The sequence below is a fragment of the Polypterus senegalus genome, chromosome 7 (assembly GCF_016835505.1).
Source record: "Polypterus senegalus isolate Bchr_013 chromosome 7, ASM1683550v1, whole genome shotgun sequence".
In the NCBI taxonomy this organism is placed as follows: Eukaryota; Metazoa; Chordata; class Cladistia; order Polypteriformes; family Polypteridae; genus Polypterus; species Polypterus senegalus.
The window spans coordinates 168723497-168748942 of NC_053160.1; the positions used below are offsets into that span (position 1 = coordinate 168723497).

The following is a 25446-nucleotide window of genomic DNA, read 5'->3' on the forward strand; positions in this document are numbered from 1 at the left end:
GTACAACAATATACTATAAAATAAACAAAATTAATAAATGCATTTTGAAAAGGTAGCATACATACAGCACTTTTTCTTTTTTTGAGGCTTTTTACACCTAACAATCTGTGCTTATTGGCATTGTTACATTTAGTTATGGATGAAGCATTGCAAGAAGTGTCTTGAGGTTCTTTTCTGCTGGATGAAAGTTGTCCTGAGCGTTTATGTAGTTGGTGAAAGAGTTCTTTCGCTTATGAATTGCTGGACCTGCTTCCATCTCCATGGCTTTTCTCTTCTTAAATGGATTGTTTCAGCCAAAAGGCTGCACACCACTGCCATAAAACATAAGTTCAATGACTTCATATATTTTTAATATTAGGAAATGAAACAAAAAAAATACTATTAACTGTTCCTGTTTGTTACAAATTTTGAAGTTTCATTCAGCTCACATTCATCCTATAAAATTAAAAAATATAAACATATATATGTATTGATTAATTAGTTAATCAGATGTGTAAGATGTACTATGTAATTAAATAAGTACTTTTCTGTACACATTACAGTGCCCTCCATAATGTTTGGGGGAAAAAGGCACATTTTCCCTTGTTCTACCTCTCTGATCCACAGTTTAAAATTACACATTAAAAATTCAGACATAGTTAAAGTGCACACTGAAGACTTTAATTTAAACGTATTTGCATACATTTGGGTTACAGCATGTAGAGATTTCAACACTTTAAATAAATGGATATATTCAGGGCACCATAATGTTTGTGACAATTGACATCAAAGGTGTTTGTGATTACTCAGGTGTGTTTCATTGCTTTATTAGTGCAGGCACAACATACCTCAGCTTGCTTCTAATATTTGGAGTCTCTAGTTGCCACTATTCAGCATGACATGAAGAGCTACACCAATGAAGGAAAGTCAAAGAACCCGTAATGAGGCTGAAAAACCAGAATCAAACCATTAGATACATTGGTAAAACCTTAGGATTACCTAAATCAACTAGACTATCATCCTTAGACTGATCCTAGTTAGCTTGTTAAGCATCCATAATTACATTTATCACTGGACTGTGTTCTTAAGAAGTTATCAAAATAACTATGTCCTAACCTGATCATTATGGGTCTTATTCTACCTGTCTTGCTCAAATTTTTAAACAACATTTAACATGGTGAATAATTAGATGCAACCGGGAGGAGGCCCCGGGGAAGACCCAGGACACGCTGGAGGGACTATGTCTCCCGGCTGGCCTGGGAACACCTTGGGATTCTCCCGGAAGAGCTGGAAGAAGTGGCCGGGGAGAGGGAAGTCTGGGCTTCTCTGCTTAAGCTGCTACCCCCGCGACCCGACCTCTGATAAGCGGAAGAGGATGGATGGATGGATGAATAATTAGATGCTTTATTTTATGAATTCATGTATGTAGACCACTGTTCTTGTGCTTTTTATCTTTCAAGTTGCAATTAGCATTTATATTATATCTATAGAAATTAGTTATATATAAACAAATATCTGCTTACTATATAGCAAATATCTTATTTGCTTATTGTCATACATATCCGGAAACAAAAACAGACTTTAGAGAAGACAAATTTCTGTATTCCAGTGAGGCAAAACAGGCTTTCTACAGGTAGTGGTTACCCCGAAGGGAATATACTTGGAGTCACTAAAGAGGTAGAGAAGAAACCTCTGGAAGATGCTAGAGGGTAGTCTTCTCAGTATTGAGCCAAGTGTTGTGTTGGACGTAGTACATCATTACCAGTGGATGTATTGAATGACACTGGAATATTGTAACCATGTTGCCTTTTAAAAGTTATATCTTGGAAGTCTGGAGGAAGAGTGGAACTGTGTTGACCTTTAATGAAAGGTAGCCCAGAAGTTTCTTTAAATGCCCTTCCTGTAACAGCTATATAGTGACCAGGGCTGCAGAAACACATGGTATAATATACTACATATAGTTTTATCTAGATATAATTTTAGTATGGTGTTGCTGTTCAGAACCTGGAAATGACCCAGGGAGGGATTCAGGGTGAAATTAAACCATTTAGCAGTTTCATTTTGGAGTAAGGAGAACATTTGTGGTGAACAGTCAATGACAGGGTGGAGCAAGAGAGAGAGAAATAAACATTGTGAGGAAATTCACTGGAGACCACCTCGCCTGGTAAAGTTGTAAAGTCTGGTTTAATTCAGAAGCTTTCTTTCTTTTTGTCTGATTCCTTTGACTTTGCATTCTCTCCTTGTGTGATCCACTGCTGAATGTTTTTAACATTTCCTGAGAATTTCAAAATGTCTATAAGGATATTTAAGTATATAATGAAGCCATGTTGGGAAGCAGTACAAGTTCAAGTAGGTAATATGTTACTTCTTTTAAGAATCTATCAGTGTTTTCTGACTAATTGTATACTATCTGTCAATATTGTTCTGTGTATCTTATTTATGAAAACTGTCTTCCACATTGCTTTTGTTCTTGTTAGCACATTTGTTATACTTAATACCAATTATGCAAAATTAGGCATACTTTATTTTTTTTTTTACTTTCACAAAATAAGGTGGTCTTATTTTTTTATCTGTCTTTTTGCTATTGTAATCTTTTATGATTTTGTGCTCTTGTAATTGTGTGAGCTGCAATGTATATGTAAAAGATTATTAACTTTTTTTATATCACATACAACTTTTTCATTATAGTGTGTTTTTTTTTTATTTCTCAGGGTTACCCTCTGAGATTTTTTGGTCTTTGGCAACTTGCACGTGCCATTTTTTTCTAAAAAAAAAAAGAAATAATCTTTACAATAATATCACAGTAATTATGTTTATGCATTATTACACTTTGGATTACTCTTTGGGGCTAGCCCAATAAAACAACAGATTGAGTTGCTTTTTCACATTCTTTGGATACAGGTGTGATTTCCATCTGCAGGTATCTTCATCATGGGAGTTTACAGTTTCTCCCCATTTTTTGGGAGTTTCAGCTTCCTGTCACAGTTCATGCAGTCTATTGGGTTGAGTGGAGCTCTGAATAAGCCTGGTGTGAGTGAAATATGGGTATGTGTAAAAGGGAACCAGGTTTACTTCTTGCCATTTGCTGCCGATTGCTACCTGGGATTGGCTGTGGCTTCATGCAGTCTTATATTGGAAAATGTACTTGAACAATGGATGGATTCTCTGGTCTATTACACAGGACAGAGGAGACGAATTCACTTACACTGGAAGTGGGGGACGTGACCTCTCAGGAAATAAACGGATTGGGGAGCATTCTTTTGATCAAACTCTTACCCACATGAATAGGTATGGTCAAATTGACTTCTTTTGCTTTCATGCATGTTAAAAATACATTGTTTGTCGTTTATTATATTTCATGACACCTTAAATGTGGAACCTTTTGATTATGTTTGTATGAAAAATTCTGACCTTCAAATTAGAACCTGCTTTTCTCAATTTCAACTTTTTTTCTAGTCTTTAATATTTACATATTTAACTTGTGAAATATTCTTCTGTAAAATTGTTACTGTAATATTAATATGCTGTTATGCACAGATGTATCATTATCGTATTCCAGTTTTTGACTGTTTTTCCAAAGCAATTGCAATAGTAGTAAAACTAAATCATGTTTTTCATATCTCTTTTCCCACATATTAGTATATGGGTCTCTTAATCCAACAGGATGTTAATTAGCTGAATATCCATTATTTCTCTGAAGATTGTTCTGTTGATATAAATGTGAGGTCTGACAAAGACAGAAAAATAATCTGCATTTCTGTAATGAATTAACTACATTCCACAACATACTTGAAAGTTGTATATGAAGATTATTCATATTACAGGTAAAATTCCATTACAACGAACTCCCAGGGACCTAAAAAAAATATTTTGTTATAACGAACATTTCATTGTAATGAGATTTTGTATTTGTTGCTATAGTGCTTTCTTAACTTGCGCCCAGGCGTTTTCAATCATTTCAATAGCTTCTTTTGTGTTGATTTTAATCTCCTGCTTACAAGTTATGCTGACGAGAAATTTTCTCAGCATTTCCTTTCTATAATACACTTTCCCGAAGCGTGATTGCAGCGTCTGTGGAAGATTGTTTGTCCATTGCCAGGGCAGGGCAAAAACAGGCTCATAGTGCTGCAGTGAAGTGACACAGAAGCAAATCATAAAAGATCGGGGTCACACTATAAGTCCCTGTCTTGCACCCAAAAGCACGAGGCGGAGTCTCAGTACTTTAGGAGAACGAACTTTATTCAGCTTGAAACAGGAACAGCACACTTATTTATTGTAGCGTGATCTGCCTCTCTGCTATACACAGACACAGCAGTCAGGCTGCATCACCCATCGATATCTTTTCTGTTTGCTTTGGTGGAGACGCCGAATATCTTTGAGCCAGCTATTGCCCTGGCAACAGATAAACAGTCTTCCATAGACGCGGAGATCAGACTTTGTGACGCTCTTTGGTGTGCTGTCTAGTTGGGGGAGGTCCCAAGAGAGTTTACAAACCTCACATTTTCTTGAATGAGTGCCGTATTAATAGGAATGTTTCTTGAACGAGCGTCTCTGAACCACATAAAAACTGCTTTTTTGACGTCTTCAAAAGCAGCAGTTCACATACGTTTGCAACCCGAGATTTTTTTACTTTTTTTGCTCGATCTTTCAAGGAAGTTGACAGCATCGATGGCAAAATTCCGAAATCACTGGCAATGTCTTTTTTGCCGCAATCGAGAGCTGCAAAAATGTAAAGCTTTTTTTCTATTATGAACTGTTATCGTTTTTTTCATGTCTGCCGTTTTTTATAGGAGGGTGACAATGAGTTAAATTCCAATGGATGTTTAACTGTTGACGAGTAATAATCAAAAGGTATCACTGAAAACCACAGGAAACAAAAAGGGCAAAAAAAAAAAAAACAGTACGAAGAAAGTTCAAAGAAAGAAAAAAAAAAATTAATGTTTCTGTTTGGGGATCATTGTACACAAGTGAGCTGCAGCCACAGAACTAACTGCTCTATGGATGATTCATTCAGGCATTTCAAGGTCTTTTGGGCACTTCGTTATAATGAAAGTATCTGCTGAATGTACTTCGCAGTAATGAGATTTCTATAGACTCGCGTCATATGGGGAAACTGTTGGGACCATAAAAATACCTCGTTGTAATGAAAATTTCATTGTAAAGATATTTGTTATAACAGAATTTTACCTGTACTGTATATGGTTATAAAGTTTAATCTTTACCTGCAGCCTTACCTTTTTAATTTCAATTTAATTTAAATTTATACTTTACTTAAGTGCACTTCTAATGAGTCAAGGTATATACATGTAATGAACTATTATTATTATTAATAATAATAATAAAATAATAATATTATAAGGTAGGCATAATTTACTTAGTAGAATGTGTAAAAGAATTGTAAGGTTAGAATTCATAATTTTTGTGTTTGTCTAACTGATCTCTTAACACCTAATACTAGTTAATGTTTTATTTAATTCAGTATTTAGAAATTGTGCTAAACCTATAACATTTCTTAGCTTTTTTCAGAACGATCATCAGCTGCATCATATAACATAAATTGTCTTGTTTTCTGTCTGTTGGTATACTTGTACCTAAAAGTAAACAGTTAACTTTAAATAAATTGGGATAAACAAGCCTGGGCTCTTATTATTAATTCCTTATAATGTGAATATTCCTTGCTAGTTATGTTATGGAAAAAAAAAAAAACCTTTATACAGCACAACGTCAATAGAGGAGGATGTCTAAGATTTGAAGTGCAGAATCTGAAAATCAGGGGTTACTGATATTCATTCTAAGCAATGTCATAATTAGACATTGTTAGGCTTGATTTATTTTTTTTTCACCCCTCTCACTAGTGATATGTTACACTATTTCTATATGTTTTATTCATCATAAAATAGGCCTCTAATGTCTGGTTCTGCAGGAATTACCTAAAATGATCAGTAAATTGAAGCACATTTCAGAATCATTTACTTGTAACCAATTCAATTCTGCATCATGGAACTAGATGGTTGGAATCCTAGTGCAACAAATAGGTTTAGCAATATCTTAAGGAATCATGACAGGAGTGGATGATTTTTTTAAACCTCAGCTTAAATGTTAGTGTTAATAGTAGAGCTTTACAAACAGACCTGGGTACGTATTGTTGTTCCAGAGATTAGAAACCAAGGATATATGTTATTTTAGCTTCCTTTAGAAATTTTGAAAGAAAAAAAAAAACGGATGTAGGTTCATGTAACATGTAAATTAGGGAGGAAAAACTAAATGCATTTCTAACAGTTAAATAGCTTCTCATTTATTCAGTGATTGAAATGAAATCTAAAGATGATGTGCAGTTCTCAAAACCAAGTTTAACACTTGTAGCAGATACCGAGGCGTGGTCCACCTCTAACACCCTCAGGTACCACTCTGAACACCAGGTGAGAGTATAATAACTACTTTTTATTATTATACAGTGCACAAAGCACCCTCCACTCTACACTCATAAATCAGTAACCACAATAATAATCTCTCCTCCTCGCCCAGACACTTCGCCCCTCTACCTCCCAGCTCAGCTCACTGTCTTGGCCTTCCCACAATCCTTTTATACACCCTGAACCAGAGGTGTTCCTGTCCAATCAGTCCACAGTTCCTTATTCCTTCCGGGTCTGGGCAAACAGTCCTTTTCTTCACCCCGGGAGTACGTTGTTTCTTCCCGTCACATGACTATGACATACTCCCGGGTTATTGGGCACATGCGAGCCTTTTGAGCCCCCCTACAGCAATGCCTGGTGGCCCTCAAGGTATCCAACAGGGCTGTGTATAAACACTACAAAGTCCATGATGCCCTGCTGGAACTCGGAGCATGATCATGCTGTCGCGAGGGCTCCTCCTGGCGGCCTGGGGGTGAGGGCCGGAGTAAAATGCCGGCAATCCACCACAGTTTCCCCCCCCTTAGCGATGACAACTGGGGCGGAGCGTCGATCCCCGTGAGGGACGCCCTCCTCCAGGAGCGTTGTCTAGACCCCCCAGCGAACTTTGGGGGAACGGTGTATCTTCTATACCACCGCTCCCCTGTTCTCTGGGGACAACCTTGCCACACGTGTCCTGGTTACTGACAGTTGTAGCACCGCCGACGTCCTCCTGGTTGCCTCTCTTCCTGAGACCTGAAACATCTCGGGAATTCGGTCAGCTCCACCCTTTCCCCCGCTAAGGAGGGTTTTACGGCCACTTTGCTGCTCTCCGCCCGTTGCTTTATTTTGTCAGGAGACCCGCGGTTTATTTCGGGGATCTCCTGCTTTCTCTGGGGCTTGTGCACAGCGTGAGGCTCTCTATGGAAAAGAGAGAGCCTCTTTGCTGTTTGCACGCCCGTTGTTCTGTGTTGTTTCGGAGGCGGCGTCATTCGTACCGCCTCGCTCCGGGTAACAGCACTGTTTAGCTGTACCGGGGGAGATCGGCACTTTCCCCCGCCCCTCCGGTAACCAACGACAAAGCCCTTATTACACCAGTCGGGGTCTGGAGAGGTGACTCGCTCCGGAAGGCCACGTCACATGCATGCCTCGGCTCGATCGCTTCCTCCCCCACCCAGTCAGTCATTGTGGCACGCTCAAGTGTCAGGCACACAGCTCTTTGACAACCGCTACTTGTTAATCGCGGTGCCGAGTCGCACTGTGTCCCTTTGTTCTGTACGATACGGGCAGGACTCACCTGTATTCCCGCATCGATCATCAGCGGAGCTTCTCGCCCCAGTCACCGTAGGAATTCCATCAGTCCTTTCAGTGGCTCCTCGGCTGTAGCTCCCAGCTCCTCCAAACAAGCCTTCAGTTCCTTCAACCCCTGGAAGACAGAATACATGGGCTCGAGGTATTTATCGAGCTCCCGTAAGTCCATAAAGTTAGTTATTTCGGCTGGAGGTAAGTTCGCTTCCGCATTCGTCTCACCTGCCGGCCGGGAACCAATGAGCACGTCTGCTCCTGGCACGTGCTCTGCTGGGCTTCGCGGAGGTTTCTGGGACATGGAGTCCGAAGAGGAACGGGTAGCCTGCAGCGGCGGACTGCGATCTGCCTCTTTTAATTTGTCGGCAGACCGTTCAGTCACTTCCGCTCCTCTTTATTCCTGCTACATTGTGGCACTGCTTCGCTCGCCGTCCCCTTCCCTTTCAGGAAGCTCGGATCCGTCGGGGAACTACTGACCTCACCGAAGGATCCTCTCTGACCGTCTTCCTGGCCCCAATCGCGCAAGGTCACGTGGTGGCTTTCGCTTTATGGGCTTCCCCTCTGCGGACTCCTAGACTGGCCTGGCTTCTTGTCGTGGCCATCTTGCCTAGGTCTGAGGCGGGCGTGCTCTCTGTCCGCTTTGTGCAGACAGGCCTCTGCAAAACACGAAGTAAAAGTCTCCGGCGGTTTGAGTGCTCTCCCAGCACCTACCTCGGAACGTAGTTGATCCCGCTCCAACTCCCTGTAGTAGTCTTCGGGAGTCGCAATCCTGCAACGTTCCAGCTGTCGCCCCACTCGGATTTGTTCGGCTCCAAACTGCGCTCAGTCTTCCTCACCACCTGTCAGGCAAGCCCACAGCGTTTCCAGCCCATCTGAGACCGAAGTCTTCTGGGTAGATCCCGTCTTCTTCCCAGATTTCTTCCCCATCGCGGTCTGCTGTATTTTACGGCTCACAATAGCAGCGCTCTTTGTTGCGGGTGGGGTTTTCACCTCCGCGGTTTCAAGAGGGACCTTCTTAGGGTTCTCTGCCACTACAAAAATTTAATAAAGTACAGGTCCCCTGCCAACAGACGGCCAGAGTATCCTGCCGACTACGCCAGTGCAGCCGATAGAGGCGTGGGCCACCTCTAACACCCTCAGGTACCACTCTGAACACCAGGTGAGAGTATAATAACTATACTTTTTATTATTATACAGTGCACAAAGCACCCTCCACTCTACACTCATAAATCAATAACCACAATAATAATCTCTCCTCCTCGCCCAGACACTTTGCCCCTCTACCTCCCAGCTCAGCTCACTGTCTGGGCCTTCCCACAATCCTTTTATACACCCTGACCCAGAGGTGTTCCTGTCCAATCAGTCCACAGTTCCTTATTCCTTCCGGGTTAGGGCAAACAGTCCTTTTCTTCACCCCGGGAGCACGTCGTTTCTTCCCGTCACATGACTATGACGTACTCCCGGGTTATAGGGCACATGCAAGCCTATGAGTCCCCATACAGCGACGCCTGGTGGCCCCCAAGGTATCCAGTCGGGCTGTGTATAAACGCTACAAAGTCCATGATGCCCTGCTGGAACTCTGGGCATGATCATGCTGTCAGGAGGGCTCCTCCTGGCAGGCTGGGGGTGAGAGCCAGAGTAAAATGCCATCAATCCACCACACACTTTAACCTTCACATATAAAATTACTGGGCATTTACCCAATTAATATTAATTCACAGTTTATAAATATAAACCTTTAAAATTCATGTAGTTGGAGTGTTTCCTTTTTTGTTTACCCGTCCTAAACATTCTCCTCAAAGAACCAGTTTCTTTCACTCACTTGTTTGTTTTAGCATTTAAAAGGTACAGAACATGTCAAGAGAACGTTACTTTGACATTCAGAGTAACCCTAATCACAGACACATGATCATTTTAAAAAGGGGAAAATCATCTATCAAATTGATTGTTATTTAGAGTTCCAAATATAACAACAACATTTATTTATATAGCACATTTTCATACAAAAAAGTAGCTCAAAGTGCTTTAAATATTGAAGAAAAATAAAAGACAAAATAAAAAAATTAAAATAAGACAATATTAGTTAACATAGAAAAAGAGTAAGGTCCGATGGCCAGGGAGGACAGAAAAAACAAAAAAACAAACTCCAGACAGCTGGAGAAAAAAATAAAATCTGTAGGGGTTCCAGGCCATGAGACTGCCCAGTCCCCTCTGGGCATTCTACCTAACATAAATGAAATACTCCTCTTTGTATTTAGGGTTCTCACGGACGGACTTGATGATGATGGTCATGCAGACTTCTGGCTTTTAATCCATCACTGTTGGAACATCACGGTGCTTAAAGTAGATGCCAAAAGGACACCGGAAAAAGAAACAGAAGAGCGAGTAGGGGTTAGCACAGATTTTAGAGCCACCATGAATAGTTATTATAATGAATTGAACATACAGAGTATCAGGATTAAATTACAGTGAAGTTATGAGAAGGCCATGTTAAAATAATGTGTTTTCAGCAGTTTTTTTGAAGTGCCCCACTGTATTAGCCTGGCAAATTCCTATTGGCAGGCTATTCCAGATTTTAGGTGCATAAGGGCAGAATGCCGCTTCACCACTTCTTTTAAGTTTTTGCTCTTGGAATTCTAAGGAGACACTCATTTGAGGATCTGTGGTTACAATTTGGAATATAAGATATCAGACATTCCAATATATAAGATGGGGCAAGATTATTTAAGGCTTTATAAACCATAAGCAGAATTTTAAAGTCAATCCTGAATGGCACAGGTAACCCAGTATAGTGACATCAAAACTGGAGAAATGTGCTCGGATTTTCTTTTCCTAGTTAGGATTCTAGCAGCTGCATTCTTCACTAGTTGCAAACGATTTGTCTTTTTTGGGTATTCCTGAGAGGGTTGCGTTACAGTAATCTAGTCAACTGAAAACAAACACGTGAACTAATTTCTCAGCAACTTTTAGTGATATAAGAGGTCTAACTTTTGCTATGTTTCTTAAGTGAAAAAATGCTGTCCTAGTGATCTGATTAATATGCGATTTAAAATTCAGATTACAGTCAACAGTTACCCCTAAGCTTTTTACCTCCATCTTGACTTTTAATCCTAATGTATCCAGTTTATTTCTAATAGCCTCATTGTATCCATTATTGCCAATCACTAAGATTTCAGTTTTCTCTTTATTTAGCTTGAGAAAGTTACTATTCATCCATTCAGAATACAAGTCAGACATTGTGTTAGTGAATCAAGAGAATCGGGGTCATCAGGTGCTATTGATAAATACAGCTGTGTGTCATCAGCATAGCTGTGGTAACGTTATGCCCCGAGAGATAATCTGACCTAACGGAAGCATGTATATTGAGAAGAGCAGTGGACCCATGATAGAGCCTTGTGGAACACCATATAGGATATCGTGTCTTTGAGTTGTAATTCCCACAACTAACAAAGAATTTTCTCCCTGCCAGGTAGGATTCAAACCAATTTAAGACACTGCCAGAGAGGCCCACCCATTGACCAAGAATATTTCTAAGAATATTATGATCAATGGTGTCAAATGCAGCACTCAGATCTAAGAGGATGAGAACAGATAAATGGCCTCTGTCTGCATTTACCCGCAAGTCATTTACTACTTTAACGAGTGCAGTTTCTGTGCTGTGATTTGTTCTAAAACCTGACTGAAATTTATCAAGAATAGCATGTTTATTGAGGTGGTCATTTAACTGCATAATGACTGCCTTCTCTAGAATTTTACTTAAGAAAGGCAGGTTAGAGATGGGACTAAAATTTTCAAAAGCAGAGGGGTCAAGATTATGTTTCTTAAGTAGGGGTTTAACTACAACAGTCTTAAGACAGTCTGGGAAGACTCCTGTATCTAATGATGAATTTACCATGTCAATAATATTATCAATTAGTATGCCTGATACTTCTTTGAAAAAATTTGCTTGTATTGGGTCAAGGACGCAGGTGGAGGGTTTCAGCTGAGAAATTATTTTATGTAAATCAGGTAAATCTATCCTAGTGAAAGAGTTTAATTTGTTTATAACTGAGTACTGGGGTTTAGGAGGATCCTTAGTGTTGGGGAGATATACTATGTTATTTCTAATATCATTAATTTTGTGATTGAAAAATACAGCAATAGCCTCACAGGTTTTACTGGAAGTACTTAGGAGGCATTCCTTTGAGTTACCTGGGTTTAGCAGACGATCAATCATCATGAATAAGACTGGGATTACTAGCATTGTTATTTATAATCTTAGAGAAATAGCAGTTCCTCTCAAGACAGACTGTGTTATTGTATTCTGTTATTTTAACTTTTAATATTTCATAGTGGATAGTTAGTTTAGTCTTCCTCCATTTACGCTCAGCTCTACGGCATGTTCTCTTTAAATCAGACACTCTTTGGGTCTTCCATGATATAACAATGCTAGAAGATTTTTAACTGTCTTTTCAGGTGCAACTATGTCAACAGCAGCTCTCACTTTAGTATTAAATCTTTCCACCTTATTATTTACATTATCCTCGCTATTATAGTTGGCACTATAAACGGACTGATTGCTTAGAATGTTTGTAAGTTTTAAAGCTGCTGATGAGTCAAAGAAGCATTTTTTAACAATATGCTTCTCATGAGTGTTTTCTATCATTATTTCTATATTAAAAAGTAAAAGAAAATGGTCTGATAGACCAATATCAATGACCTGCTTTATATCAACTTTTAGTCCTTTAGTAATTACTAAGTCTAACGTATGACCTGCTTTATGTGTAGGCTGATTAACGAGCTGTCTCAAATAAAGAGTCCAGGAGGTTCATGAATTCCTTTACTTTTCGGTCACACTGATTGTCGATATGAAAATTAAAGTCACCGACTATTAAGAGTGTGTCATAGTTCGTAATTAAAATTGACAATAAGTCAGAGAATATACTTATGGAAGCCAGTGTTGACCAGACTAGGGAGGATAGAATTTAATTTATTTATTTCCAAGCAGTTTTTGCATTACTTTCAAGTCAAATCAGATCAAAATATTGAAAGCCAAATTAAATGTATTAAATATAAACAAAAAGCTGTCAATAACCCTAATGCAAACTTTAAATATTTTTTAATAAAGTGTTTTAATATTTACTTAGGGGGAAAATGCCTTTGCCTTCTTATCCCATCCATCAATCCCTGCATTTTATTTATTTTTTTTGGTTATTGCTTTATAACCTCAGTGTCACAGCCTGCAACAAATAACCACATTAAAGTATTTGTAGATTTGTTTATTTTTCAAATTCGGATATTTACTTTTTTTGCTATACATTATAACTAATACTCTTTTAGGCTGAAAATCTTGCTTGCTTCCAGGTGAAAGCTGGCCTACTCTGACGATAATTAGTTTTACCACTAAGTTGCATCTTTTTATAATTGATTCTTCTTGTACAGCAGACCCTCCGTTAACTGGAACTCAAGCAACCAGCACCTTCACGCAATCGGCAAAAAGTCGAAGAAATACTTAAAATAAAATAGATTTTGTGGAATTGTACGTTTAACCTTGGTGCGTAGGCCATGTTAAGGCCACACCTCCCACACCACATGATTGTCTACGTCTCTCATGTATGTAAATATACAATCTAACCTCATCTACCCTTTCTTTGTCTATAATATAGTTGGTTGGTATTTGTTGATTTAAATTTTTGAGAGTCAGTGTCCATTTTCAATTGGCTGGCCTTCTCGGCCCAAGGTTTGCCATGGCATTCATAAACTTTGCAGGTGAGCAGAAATCGGCGGAGTTTGAAGCTGCAGCTTCATTTTATAATGTGTTTAGTGAATTGGTTGAAGACAAATGGCTTGACAGCAAAACAGATTTATAATGCAGATGAGACTGGATTAATGTGGAAGTGTTTGCCAAATTGTACTTTGGCTGGTGGTAATGAAAAGGTTCATGCTACATAAAGAGCATCTGCCCGTATGTGCAAATGCATTAAGAACTCATTAGGTAAAGTATTTATGTTTGATCAGCAAATTTGCCAATCCATGGTGCCTTAAAGGCATAATTAACCTCTCTGTAGAGGAACAGCTGGATGGATGCTGAAATTTTTACGAAGTGGTCCCATTATTCGTTTGTTCCCAGTGCCAAAGAAAATTTAGTAAAACAAGGCATGTCAGAGAATAGTAAAGTTCTGTTGCTCCTGGATAACTGTCGCGCATATTCTCACGCAGCTATCGGCCAGTACATGAACGCATTCAGAACTGTGATTAGCTGGGGACCAATCAGCTGATGCTGGTACATCATTTTCATTTTCGATCTCCAGATCACTTACATCAAAATCGGTGCAGAATAAGTCAGAGTCTGATTCAGCAATAATACACAAAATGTTTTCTGCAAAGTATTTTGCTATGCGCATTCTCTTTCCAGATCCACCTTTTAATTCCAGCAGCAGCGTGAAGACTGCTCTGATGGCTGGTAGCTGCTCTGCTGCGCATTCCTGCCATATGCCAAAAAAAATATTCAGCCCTCAAAGAGTTAGTTTGCTTTGATTACTATGGACTACTCTACTAGTCCTATTTTTAATAGTAACTCTCAAGCAGCCAGCTTATCTGGCCATCTACCAATCCACAGGGGTGGCGGTTAAGAGTCTGACGTATTATTAATAGGTTATTTGAATCTTTGGAAATGTCTGAAAAAGCTTTTAGGGAATTATTCAGCTATAGTTTTGTTTTAGGTTTATCTTGTACTCTTTTACTTCTCAAAATGTTCAGGTTCCAGTATTTAGCAGAGGCAGATTTAAGAAGTGGTGTAGTTGGTAGTGAGTTAATATGTCTGAAGCGAGGTTTTACAAAGATACATATTTTTTCCTGTAATTTAAGTGCCACATTACTATATTTTCTATAATTTACATTAGTAATCACATTCTTAACAGTATAATTATAGTAGTATTGTTTCCTATTTTCTAGAGCTTTAGCACTGAACTGTGATGCACCTCTGAATGATAAAAATGGAGCCGAGTCCAAGAACTGGAGAGCTGGAAAACCAGTGCGTGTTGTTCGCAGCTCGAAAGGTCGTCGTATCAGCAAGTATGCCCCTGAAGAGGGCAACCGCTACGATGGAATTTACAAGGTCCGTTTCTTTTACAGTTTCCTGAGGTATTATATGGCAAGTGCAAACTTTTAAAGAACTCTCGGGTGCCAAGAGCTTTGAATTCACATGAGTGAAGCCTGGGGCCTTCCATGGATGTATATGAATGCCATACAGTTCTGTCTCAAAATCGCAAAGAAGAATTCCAACACACACTGACTAAGGAATAGAATTCTACTTTATCATTGTTGTCATGGATACCTGGGTGTTGTGTGTCTGTGCCATCATAGTCAAAACCTAATAATTTAAACCAGAGTACTTGTTTATAAGATTTAAACCACCAGCAAGAAAATTGCACTTTGTTGGTCATTGTGATGTTTTTTTCTCATTGTTTTTTTTTTTTTAAGTTTAAATGTAGATTTTTTTCATATCTACACATACAGAGTGAATGTACCTTTAGCAGCAGTTACAGCTGAGTGTAGAAACTGTGGTCTTTACCAACCTCACAAATCTATATTGACCACTATTCCACTATTCTGTACAAAACTGTTCAAGACCTGTTATTTTCTTTGAAAAAGCAAGATAGAGAAGTGGCAACTTGTCACACCAAAAATTGTGAGAGTCACTGTACTTAAAACCATGTTTCTGTATCTGATGGCTTTGATCCTGTTTAATATTTAATGTGTTCCAAATTCAACTTTTTTGAGTAGGACATCAGAATTTTATTCAAGTAATTTCTGTACTTGACATTTTTCCCTGTTTATCCAAAGTGTTGATGTATTCCTTCCGATTGAGAAATATTTAGTAATACAAAGCTGCCAACAATGTAAGGAAGATTTCACTGTAAGAAAGATTTTTTGAGTGTGTATATTGTGTTGTACAAACATACTTTCCATTTAGGCCAAAATAATCTATTATAGATACTTAAGGCAACAAAAAACATTTTGCCAAATGGCTACAGAAACTAATGAGTTTTCTTTTGTAGTCATTACTTCAATCAGGATCACACTTTTGTTAGTTGTATAATGGCTTTAATATAGCCACCTTTACCAGACAAGTCACATTTAAGTAGTGCATGAAATATAAAAAATTAAAAACACTCTTTGACCATTCTTGTTCATGCAGTAATCAAGTGCAGGTTCCTCAATATTGCTGTTAACATTCTGAAGGTTTCACTGATGAATATCTTGCATGATCAATCATCAAATATAGGAGAGCTGCCTTGTTTTATCTTAGTACTGATTGCTCTATAGAACTTCCACTTGTTAATTGTAATCTACACCTCAGTTTTTAATACAACTGTTTGAATTTATTTTCTCTGTACTTTTAAGCACAGATATATGGAGAGGGAACACTCACTTGCTGTGAAATCTATACTAATAAAAGGCAAAGCCCTCACTCACTCACTCACTCACTCACTCACTCACTGACTCATCACTAATTCTCCAACTTCCCGTGTGGGTGGAAGGCTGAAATTTGGCAGGTTCATTCCTTACAGCTTCCTTACAAAGGTTGGGCAGGTTTTATATCGAAATTCTACGCGTAATGGTCATAACTGGAAGCTGTTTTTCTCCATTTACTGTAATGGAGATGAGCTTGAACGCCGTGGGGGCGGAGTTTCATGTGACATCATCACGCCTTCACGTAATCACGCAGTACATAGAAAACCAGGAAGACCTCCAAAAAGCGCTGAAGAAAACATGCATTATATAATTGAGAAGGCAGCTAAACAATAAGAAGCGAAAGTGACATATACAACCATATTCATGAGTTCTGCTACTGAAACAAAGCACGATGTAAACCTACACTTTAAATTAAGTTCATAGACAGGCTGCCGCTGGCGTTTGTAATTTAGTGCCTGCCCATATAAGGCCGTCCGTCAGCGGCAATCCAATAGCAAACTCCCACTAAATATTCACGGGTTAAGGACTGTGCTTATGCAGAGGAAGATGAGATGGTCAGGGTGGTGTTTGGTACAAACTCAGCGAAACTGCGAGAGAAAGTTTTAAGTGCCAGGACTAAGGTAACATTAAATACAGCCATGGACATAGCACGAGATGGCACCAGCACAGCTGGGAAACTTCGATGCATGTACACCGAAGCGGCTCACGGAACTGACGAGTGCACAGATAAAAGCAACAGTTCCAAAGAGCTGAACAAAACCAATTACACAATTGAAAAGGCAGCAAAAATATGAAGCGCCTGATACATACAAGCATATTCATAAATCCAGCTACTGCGGAAACAAAGCACACGGTGGAAAAAGTCAATGTCCCGCTAAAGGAAGACAGTGTAAAAAAACCCGTGCATGCAGTGTGTCAGGTCTCAGATAAAGAAGAAGACGAGCTGTTTATTGATGCAGTAAGAAACGAATCGATGAATGAAACCTGTCATCTTTACAACGATTGACAAACACGGAATGTAACTTGAACACAACACATCCTACAAATACGAACCTGATTGAAAGAAATAATGATAATCAAATCCTTGATGACAGCAACACTCAGTAACACTCACAAAACAAATACTGTATATTGACAGTCATGTTACGTTATTTTTAAAATGTTCCCTTTTCTTTTCTAGCTTTTTAACACACTACTTCTCGCTCGATACGGGTATATATATATGTATATATATATATATATATATATCCCGATCTACATACTCGAATAATGGATACTTTATTCGCCATCAATGATTGTTTTGGTAAAGCCATACTCAGTGTATTCATTAGATGAACGGTAAAAAGTAAGAGCGAGGGAGGATGACTTATTGAGGCATGCAGGCTGTAGTGCGTCAACTCTATCTGAATTGCGCGATCACATTTAAAAAATATATCTTTTCAAGTTCTATTTAGTCCATATGTGTCAAACTCAAGGGGCGGGCCACATCCGCCCGGCGTAATTATATCCGCCCGAGATCATTTTATATACTGTATTATTGTTATTAATGGCCCGGTATATGAAGCGCTGGTAACACAATAAACTACAGATCCCATAATGCAGCGCTTCAGCTGCCTTGCCAACACTTACGCGTTAATCAAGTCTAGCTTATGATGCTGCAAGTTATTGCGAAGCTAGCTCACACGATGCTGAAGAGAAAAGTTGATTCTGAAAATAGAGCCTTTAAAAACCGATGGGAGGCTGAGTATATGTTTACTGAACCCGTGTGTCTCATTTGTGGAGCTAATGTGGCTGTAATTACAGAATTTAATCTAAGACGGCACTATGAGACAAAACATCAGGGTAACCTGAATGCAATGCAGAAGATACAGAAAGCAGAAGAATTAAATAAGAATCTGACACTTCAGCGGACGTTTTACCCGTGCACAATCACAAAGTGATTTCAAGTGAAGCTGCTTTTATGGGAGACACAAATGCACCAGTGCAATTTGCCCCACTTTCCCTGTTGCCAAGTAATGTTAAACCAAGTCATCACTACGGTGTTCCCAAATACGCACTTTGCTGATAAACTGAGCGCACTGAGTTTGCACGGCGCTTTGGTGACTTTGAAGAACAAAAAAAGTCCGTCTACATGCGGCTAACCTTGTGCATGTTTGGTAGCACATATCTGTGTGAGAAGCTCTTCTCAGTGATAAAGACTAACAAAACAGCACACAGGAGTCGCCTCACTGATGAGCACCTGCAATCCATCCTGAGAATCTCCACAACACAGAACCTCACACCAAACAGAAACGAACCTGTTGCCAAAAAAAGATGCCAGGCGTCCAGCTCTAAAATGACATATGAGCAAAGACAACTGAATGATTTGATTTGTTATTGCTGAAAGGAACACATTTTATTTATATTTCTAGGTTTTGTTATGCAGCATGTTCATATTTGAATTTGTATAATTTTGACAGGATATATTTTTATGGAGAGCAAAATCTTTTGGGATATTTAAAATCTAAGTTTATTTTTATATAAAATTACATAAGAGTAAAGAAATTTGAATGTTTGTTCTTTTAACGCTTACTTTATTTCTAACTTGTATAATTTAGACAGGATATATTTTATGGAGAGCAAAATATTATAAGTTGTTTAAGGTTTGAGTTGATTTATTCACTAATAATATTCCTGTCTGTTTTACCATTCCTACCAAAGATATTTCTGTCGACTAAATAAAAATTCCTTCTATTTAAAATTTAAATAGAACTTGAACAAATACGATAGTTCATAATATCCACGCAGACTTGCACGTAAGAGCGGAGTTATCCGTTTTAACAAGCAGCGTATTGCACTGATCTGAAATAGCTGTGTGTGTATATATGTAGATATGTATGTATATGTATATATATGTTTATATATGTGTGTGTGTATGTATATATATATATGTATTTGTGTGTATATATGTGTGTGTATGTATTTATGTGTGTGTGTATATGTATGTGTATATATGTAGATATATATATGACAGCAACACTCATCACTCACAACAGTGACAAAACAATTACATTGACAATCATGTTACGTTATTTTCAAAATGTTTCCTTTTCTTTTTCATTGCTTCTTTAACACACTACTTCTCCGCTGCGAAGCGCGGGTATTTTGCTATAATGAATAAAAGTAACAATTACTATATGTTTTGTGTTGGTACCCCATTCTATTTTTGAGCCAGTTGCTTGGGTATTAATGACCTGTACTATTAATACAAAACTCTTTACTCAGAGTTTCCTAAAATACTTTAAATGTCTAATAAATTTCTGGTGCTATTAACACAAATGTCATTTTTAAAAGAAAAAAAAATATTGTAAGATATCCTCTATTCTTTAACTTGCCACTCTTAAACACACAAGACACAGAATAAAAAAGAAAGAACAATAAGACCTTTAAAAGTTTTTCTTAGCACTTACAATACACTAATTAGCAGAGGAAACCAATAATTATGGCTGAATTAATCCTGAAATAATGCAAATCATTACCATTTAATATAGGTTGCCAGTTATCCTGGGTGTGTAACTGTAATGCTGGTTGTGTACATTATAGTTCATTTGTGATTGCTTTTACAAGAGGGTTGGACATCAATATGGTGCAGTAATTAGTCCGGCCTTGTCATGAATCCAGCATCTTGGGAATAAATCCCGTGCCTGGTTGTTAACTATGTGGAAATATACTTGTCCTTCCTATATCTGCAAAGGTTTTCTTGATGCATCCTGTTCCTTTTTTCTGTTTTCTTATAGCATGTCAATAGACATACTGATTTGAATCCTATTGCAAATTGTCCCAGTGTGAGTACATGCATTTGTTGATCTTGGACAATCTTTTTTTTGCAGTGTTGCTAAGATGGACACTAATTTCCTATGACCCTGAATTGGATTAAATATATTTGACAATGTTATGTTATTACAGGATAGAAGACAGATACATAATTAGGAAATTCCTAAAATTTGACAAACTAGATTTTGATTTCAAGTTAAAAGACAGCAGAGTATTACATTGTTCAGGGTACATTATCACATTTTATGCAGTTTGTTTTTAATGCCATCAGTTGAGAATATGTGCAAGTAAAATAAAAGGTGTGTGATACCATCAGTTTTTTTTGTTTTTAACAAATAGTTTGTGAAATGAATCAGTACATAACAATATTAGATATTACTGGCATGTACCTCAAATGCCTTATTCTCTTGCCTGAGAGTAGTGAAGTTCTCCCAATGTATGGTTCCAGATACCTCTTCATATGTCATTTATTAATATAACACAATTAATTCCATTTGTAATAACTTTTCTTTTTGAAGTTGTCTTTGGAAGTGTAGTAGATGACTATTTATCAGAGGTGACCAAGTTACTTGAACACTGTGTATTAGAAAGAGGGAAACAAGATTTGTGTGAGGGGGGAAAAAGGACACAGAATGAGAAGAAGCACAGGAACTGACATTCATAAAGCAGGTGTTACTGAGAAGAAAATTATTGGGTAGATAATAGATATTGAACATACAGTGCTATTTTGTTTTGAAACATTGCACTTGATTTACAGATTCTTCTTTTCTGTTCATGCTGATTTTCTTTTTTGCTTTGTTTTCCTCACCTACTCAGCCTTATGTATGAGTATTAAAGAGCTTGTTTACTAGAAGTTAGGTTTTATTGTCTTATGTTATTTTCTAGTTTTTTTTTTTAACATAAGTCCATTCACATTAGTAGCATATGTAAAACATTATCAAGACAAGTCAAGTTAGGGAGCATGCACTGGTAAAATGCGTTGCTGCACCCACCACATGACAAAACAGCTTGAGATCCCGGTTGGCAACCCCAAAGGCAGACACGCAGTCCAGTCCCACCCTGCGGAAATGATCATCTATCTGCCGCAGCCAGGTGTTATGTGGGTGACCCCTTGGCCTGGTCCAGCCACTCCGGTCCCCAACAATGAAGATTCTACGAGGTGGATCACTCTCTGGGAATCGTGCCACATGGCCGTAGTGCTGTAACTAATGTTCCCTCACAATGCTGGTAATGTGCCTCATTCAGATCTGCATGAGCAACCACTCATTTGGCACAAAGTCAAACCAATGTACCCAAGGATTTTCCGGAGAGACACCGTAACAAAGGAGTTTAGTCTTCGTCTTAGGTTACTGGATAGCGTCCATGTCTCGCAACCATATAGCAAGACAGGAAACGTTATACTAAAGGAAAAAGGATTTTGGAGTATCTTTATGCCCATCATTGTGGTGCTCGTCAACAAAATTTTTGATGATAAATTTACAGTTGTGTTCTTGAAACAGAAGCTGCTTATGTTTGTTCACCTTAGAAAACCTGCTGCTTATTTATTCCATCGATGCTGCAAAATGTGCTGTATAGACCGTTTTTACACTTTTCAATATGTGATCTCCCAGAAATACTTTTTTCTGATGGCTTCAGTATTCTTAAAGTGTGATTGTTTTTTTTTGGATGTAGGTTGTAAAATACTGGCCTGAAATTGGGAAATGTGGCTTTTTAGTCTGGCGCTATCTGCTGAGAAGAGACGACTCTGAGCCTGCACCCTGGACATCTGAAGGTATAGAGAGAACAAAGAAACTTGGTCTCACCGTGCAGGTATTGATAAGTTCAGTTTTTATTATTTTCTGTCTAAGCATATATTTTCGTACAAAGTTGATTTTTTTTGTGTTTTGTGTCAGACTGAGATACTGTCAAGTGATGATCTAGAAAGAAAGGGGCACATAGGTAACTAAAAGCAGGGCTTTTAAAATGTTGCAACTTTAGGAATTGGTGAGAACACTAGTAGTTGGTGTAGGGGTTTAAAGCATGCCAGATGATTTTTCAAATGATATTTGGTAAAGATATTGAACCTATGCAGATTCTGAAGTGATTATTTAATTGAATTCAGACAGTACTACCTCATTGTGTGTGCTGTATTTAAAGTAATAATGCTGTCTAGTGTTACATTGGCCTTGTAATAGTTTCAGTCATGGCGTGTCTGTGAAACTATTATCAGTTCTGCTTGGGCCTTACCGTTTGTGTCATGCTTTCATTTTGTACTTATACGGTGGCCCAATTTTGTTTTTATAAGTCAAATAAAATCTTGACATTCCCAAAGAAACTAATGTATTCAAACTTGTGGATGTCAGACAAAAGACATCCCAGAATGAAACCTGAGGCCCATATACTGTGTATTTATATACTGAACTCTTCTTTACTCTCTGCACAATTCATTGTGTTGTAAATTTATTTTTAAATTAATTGCCATTTTTCCAAGTCAATCTATGTTTAATAATAACAAACTGAAAATATTATTGGAAAGGGTTGCAGATTTTTTAAAAATCAAAAATTGAAATCTCACATGCAATTAAGTATTGTGCCCTTAATTCTGTACATTTTAGAAATCATTTTGCCGGCAATTACAACTTTAAGTCTTCGTGGGTTAATCTCTACAAGCTTTACACACCTTTATTTCGGCGTTTTTATTTCCCCATTTCTCCTGGAAGAGCCTTTTAAGCTATATTAGACAGGATGCAAACTATCTTTAGGTCTCCCCACAGATAGAGTTTAAGTCTGGGCTTTGGCTAGGCCACTTTGTGACAGTCAGAGATTTGTCACAAAATCACTCTAGCACTGTCTTGGCTCTGCATTTTGGGTAACTGTTGGCCTTGTCTAAGGTTGCATGCACTCTAGAGCAGGTTTTCTTCAAGAATCTGTCTATATTGGGCTGCATTCATACTTCCCTCAATTCTGCCATTCTCCCTGTCCCTGCCGCTGAGACGCACACCATATTATGACGCACCATGCTTCATTGTCAGGATGTTATCAGGCAGGTGATGAGCAGTGCTTGGCCATCATCGGATATGATGCTTCATGTTTTGCCCTAAGAGTTTGATTTTTGTCTCATCAGGTCATAGTCTTTACTCTCAAGAGTGACTTCTGTCTAGCCACTATTCCATAAATACCTGATTGGTGGAGTGCTGCTGAGATGGCAATCCTTCCTACAGGTTCTTCCATCTCAGTGGAGGGCTCGTGAACCTCTGTTAGAGTAACGATTGGGTTCTTGGTCACATCCCTAACTCAAACTATTATTGCCCAGTTAATCAGTTTGGCTGGACGGCCAGCTCTGGAAAGAGTCCTGGTGGTTCCAAACTTCTTCCGTTTCCCAAGTATTGAGGCCATTGCTCACCTGGGAACACTCAAAGCTTTAGAAATGTTTGTATAGTCTTCTTCTGCTCTATGCATCAAAGAGCTGTACAATATGCTGGTACTGAAAACCCCAATTTTTAAAACGGCACAATACCAGCATTTCATTAATTTCAGTACTGAATACTTCTATGAATGATGGATTTCAGTTTTTGATTTTGAATGCATTTTCATACCTTTCTTAAAATGCGTTTTCAATTTGTCTTTATGTAGTTTGATGGGCAAAAATTACACATTTGTCAATTATAAATAATCTCTTAAGCACTATAAATTATGCAAAAAGTGAAAGGGTGTGAATGCTTTCTGAATTCACTGTAGGTTTTTACCACTGGTAAAACAGTTAAATTAAAATATACACATACAAAGCCAATGGTGTTCAGTTCATAGTTTTCATATATGTTTGTGCTCTTTATTTACCAAAATCATGTTTTCTATAATATTATGCATTTTGTTAGTGCTCTCCGTTTAAGATTATGTGAAGTTCACAATTCTTCTTTATTGGCAGTATCCAGAAGGTTACCTGGAGGCAATGGCTAATAAAGTTAAAAAGGATAAAATTAAAAAAAGTCCTGTGAAACAGGAGACGCAGGAAAGGGTAGAAAAAAAGGAGGTGGTGGAAAAACCAGAGCGTGACACTCGAAGCAATGGTAACCGGAAAAGGTCTCCAGAGAAAGGTAAGTGTTGGCAAAGTTGAGGGAGAAATTAATGTACTGTTTGTCCACATTATATTGGGTGTACAAGTCTAATTATTGAAACATTTGTAAGTACATATCTCCCTGCTTTTAAAAATTCAATAATCATTTGAAAAATTTAATTTTGTAGGATTAATATTGGGAAAGCTTGACCTAGGCAGGCAGTAGCCTCACCTAGCATTTGGTTCTAACATAACTCTTAATTGCTGTATAATGTTTTTGGTGACTGGCTTGTTACTCCAACTCCAGCTACAGTCTGCATAGTTTACTGCAACTGAGAGACTAGGTACAAGGAATTTCATGAGAATGCTGAAATAAATTTTCCCAGTTAGAAAATCACTTGCACGAAGGTGTAATTATGTAATTGTAATGATTTATGAAAGTTGGTACTCAGTGTACCTCTATACCACAGTGTGTTTTTATGCAGTGTTGAGCAGTAGAAGTCTGAGGACCATGCAACAAACTAGGAAAGATGTAAGATACACTATACCTATAAAACAACACTTCCATATAGTCCTAATTCAACACAAGTAATGCCTTACCATTTCACCTGTTTCCTTAAATCACTTATGGTGCTATTTTTGCAGTAGCTGTTTTAAAAGCTGCCAGACTCAAAACTTCATTTCATGTATCACATTTTTCTGCTCTCCCAGAAATTGTAAACCTAACTTACCTTAACATTATAGTTGTCTGCTGTATTTTTTTACTGTCTCGTTTCAGTGATTTCTGATAGATGGATGAATGGATAGATGGATATCCCAAGGGGAAGTTCACATACTCCAGCAGCAGAATACTGATAAAAACAATATTAAATTTAAGATTGATAAAAATGTAGGTGTATCAGACAATAACTTTGTAGAATGTTAACGTTTACCCCCGGGTGGAATTGAAGTGTCGCATAGTGTGGGGGAGGAATGATCTCCTCAGTCTGTCAGTGGACCAGGACAGTGACAGCAGTCTGTCACTGAAGCTGCTCCTCTGTCTGGAGATGGTACTGTTTAGTGGATGTAGTGGATTCTCCATGATTAACAGGAGCCTGCTTAGCGCCCGTCGCTCTGCCACAGATGTCAAACTGTCCAGCTCTGTGTTACTGCTGTTCATCATAATTTGCCTCCCTAAATTGCTTAAATCAATGAGAAGTTTGTCGCATACCTAATTTACTTTCTAAATATGCGTTGTGCCTCAGCTCCTCCTCTGAAATATATATTCATCAAATAATTGTGTAGCTGCCTGCTTTCTACTTTCCAAGAGATCTCATATCATACCACTATTCTTTAATGTGAACTTGTGATTGTTTAGTTTGTTTTGCTTCTCCCCATTTGGCAGGCACTTTATGCCTATGTTAATGAAAGCTGCTTCTGTAATAGAAGTGGTTTCCCAGCACTGCTGCATTAATTCTCTCAGTGATGATT

General features: G+C 38.2%; 1 protein-coding gene across 1 annotated transcript in view; it reads left to right on the forward strand.

Moving 5' to 3' along the window:
- The window catches only part of LOC120533005 (E3 ubiquitin-protein ligase UHRF2-like), a 161910-nt gene that overhangs the window by 101692 nt on the left and 34772 nt on the right, over positions 1 to 25446 (forward strand). The window contains exons 10-13 of the mRNA XM_039759592.1: positions 3161 to 3267; positions 14607 to 14769; positions 21615 to 21752; positions 23848 to 24016. Of these exons, the coding sequence (XP_039615526.1) occupies positions 3161 to 3267; positions 14607 to 14769; positions 21615 to 21752; positions 23848 to 24016 (577 nt within the window). The remainder of the gene's footprint in view (positions 1 to 3160; positions 3268 to 14606; positions 14770 to 21614; positions 21753 to 23847; positions 24017 to 25446) is intronic.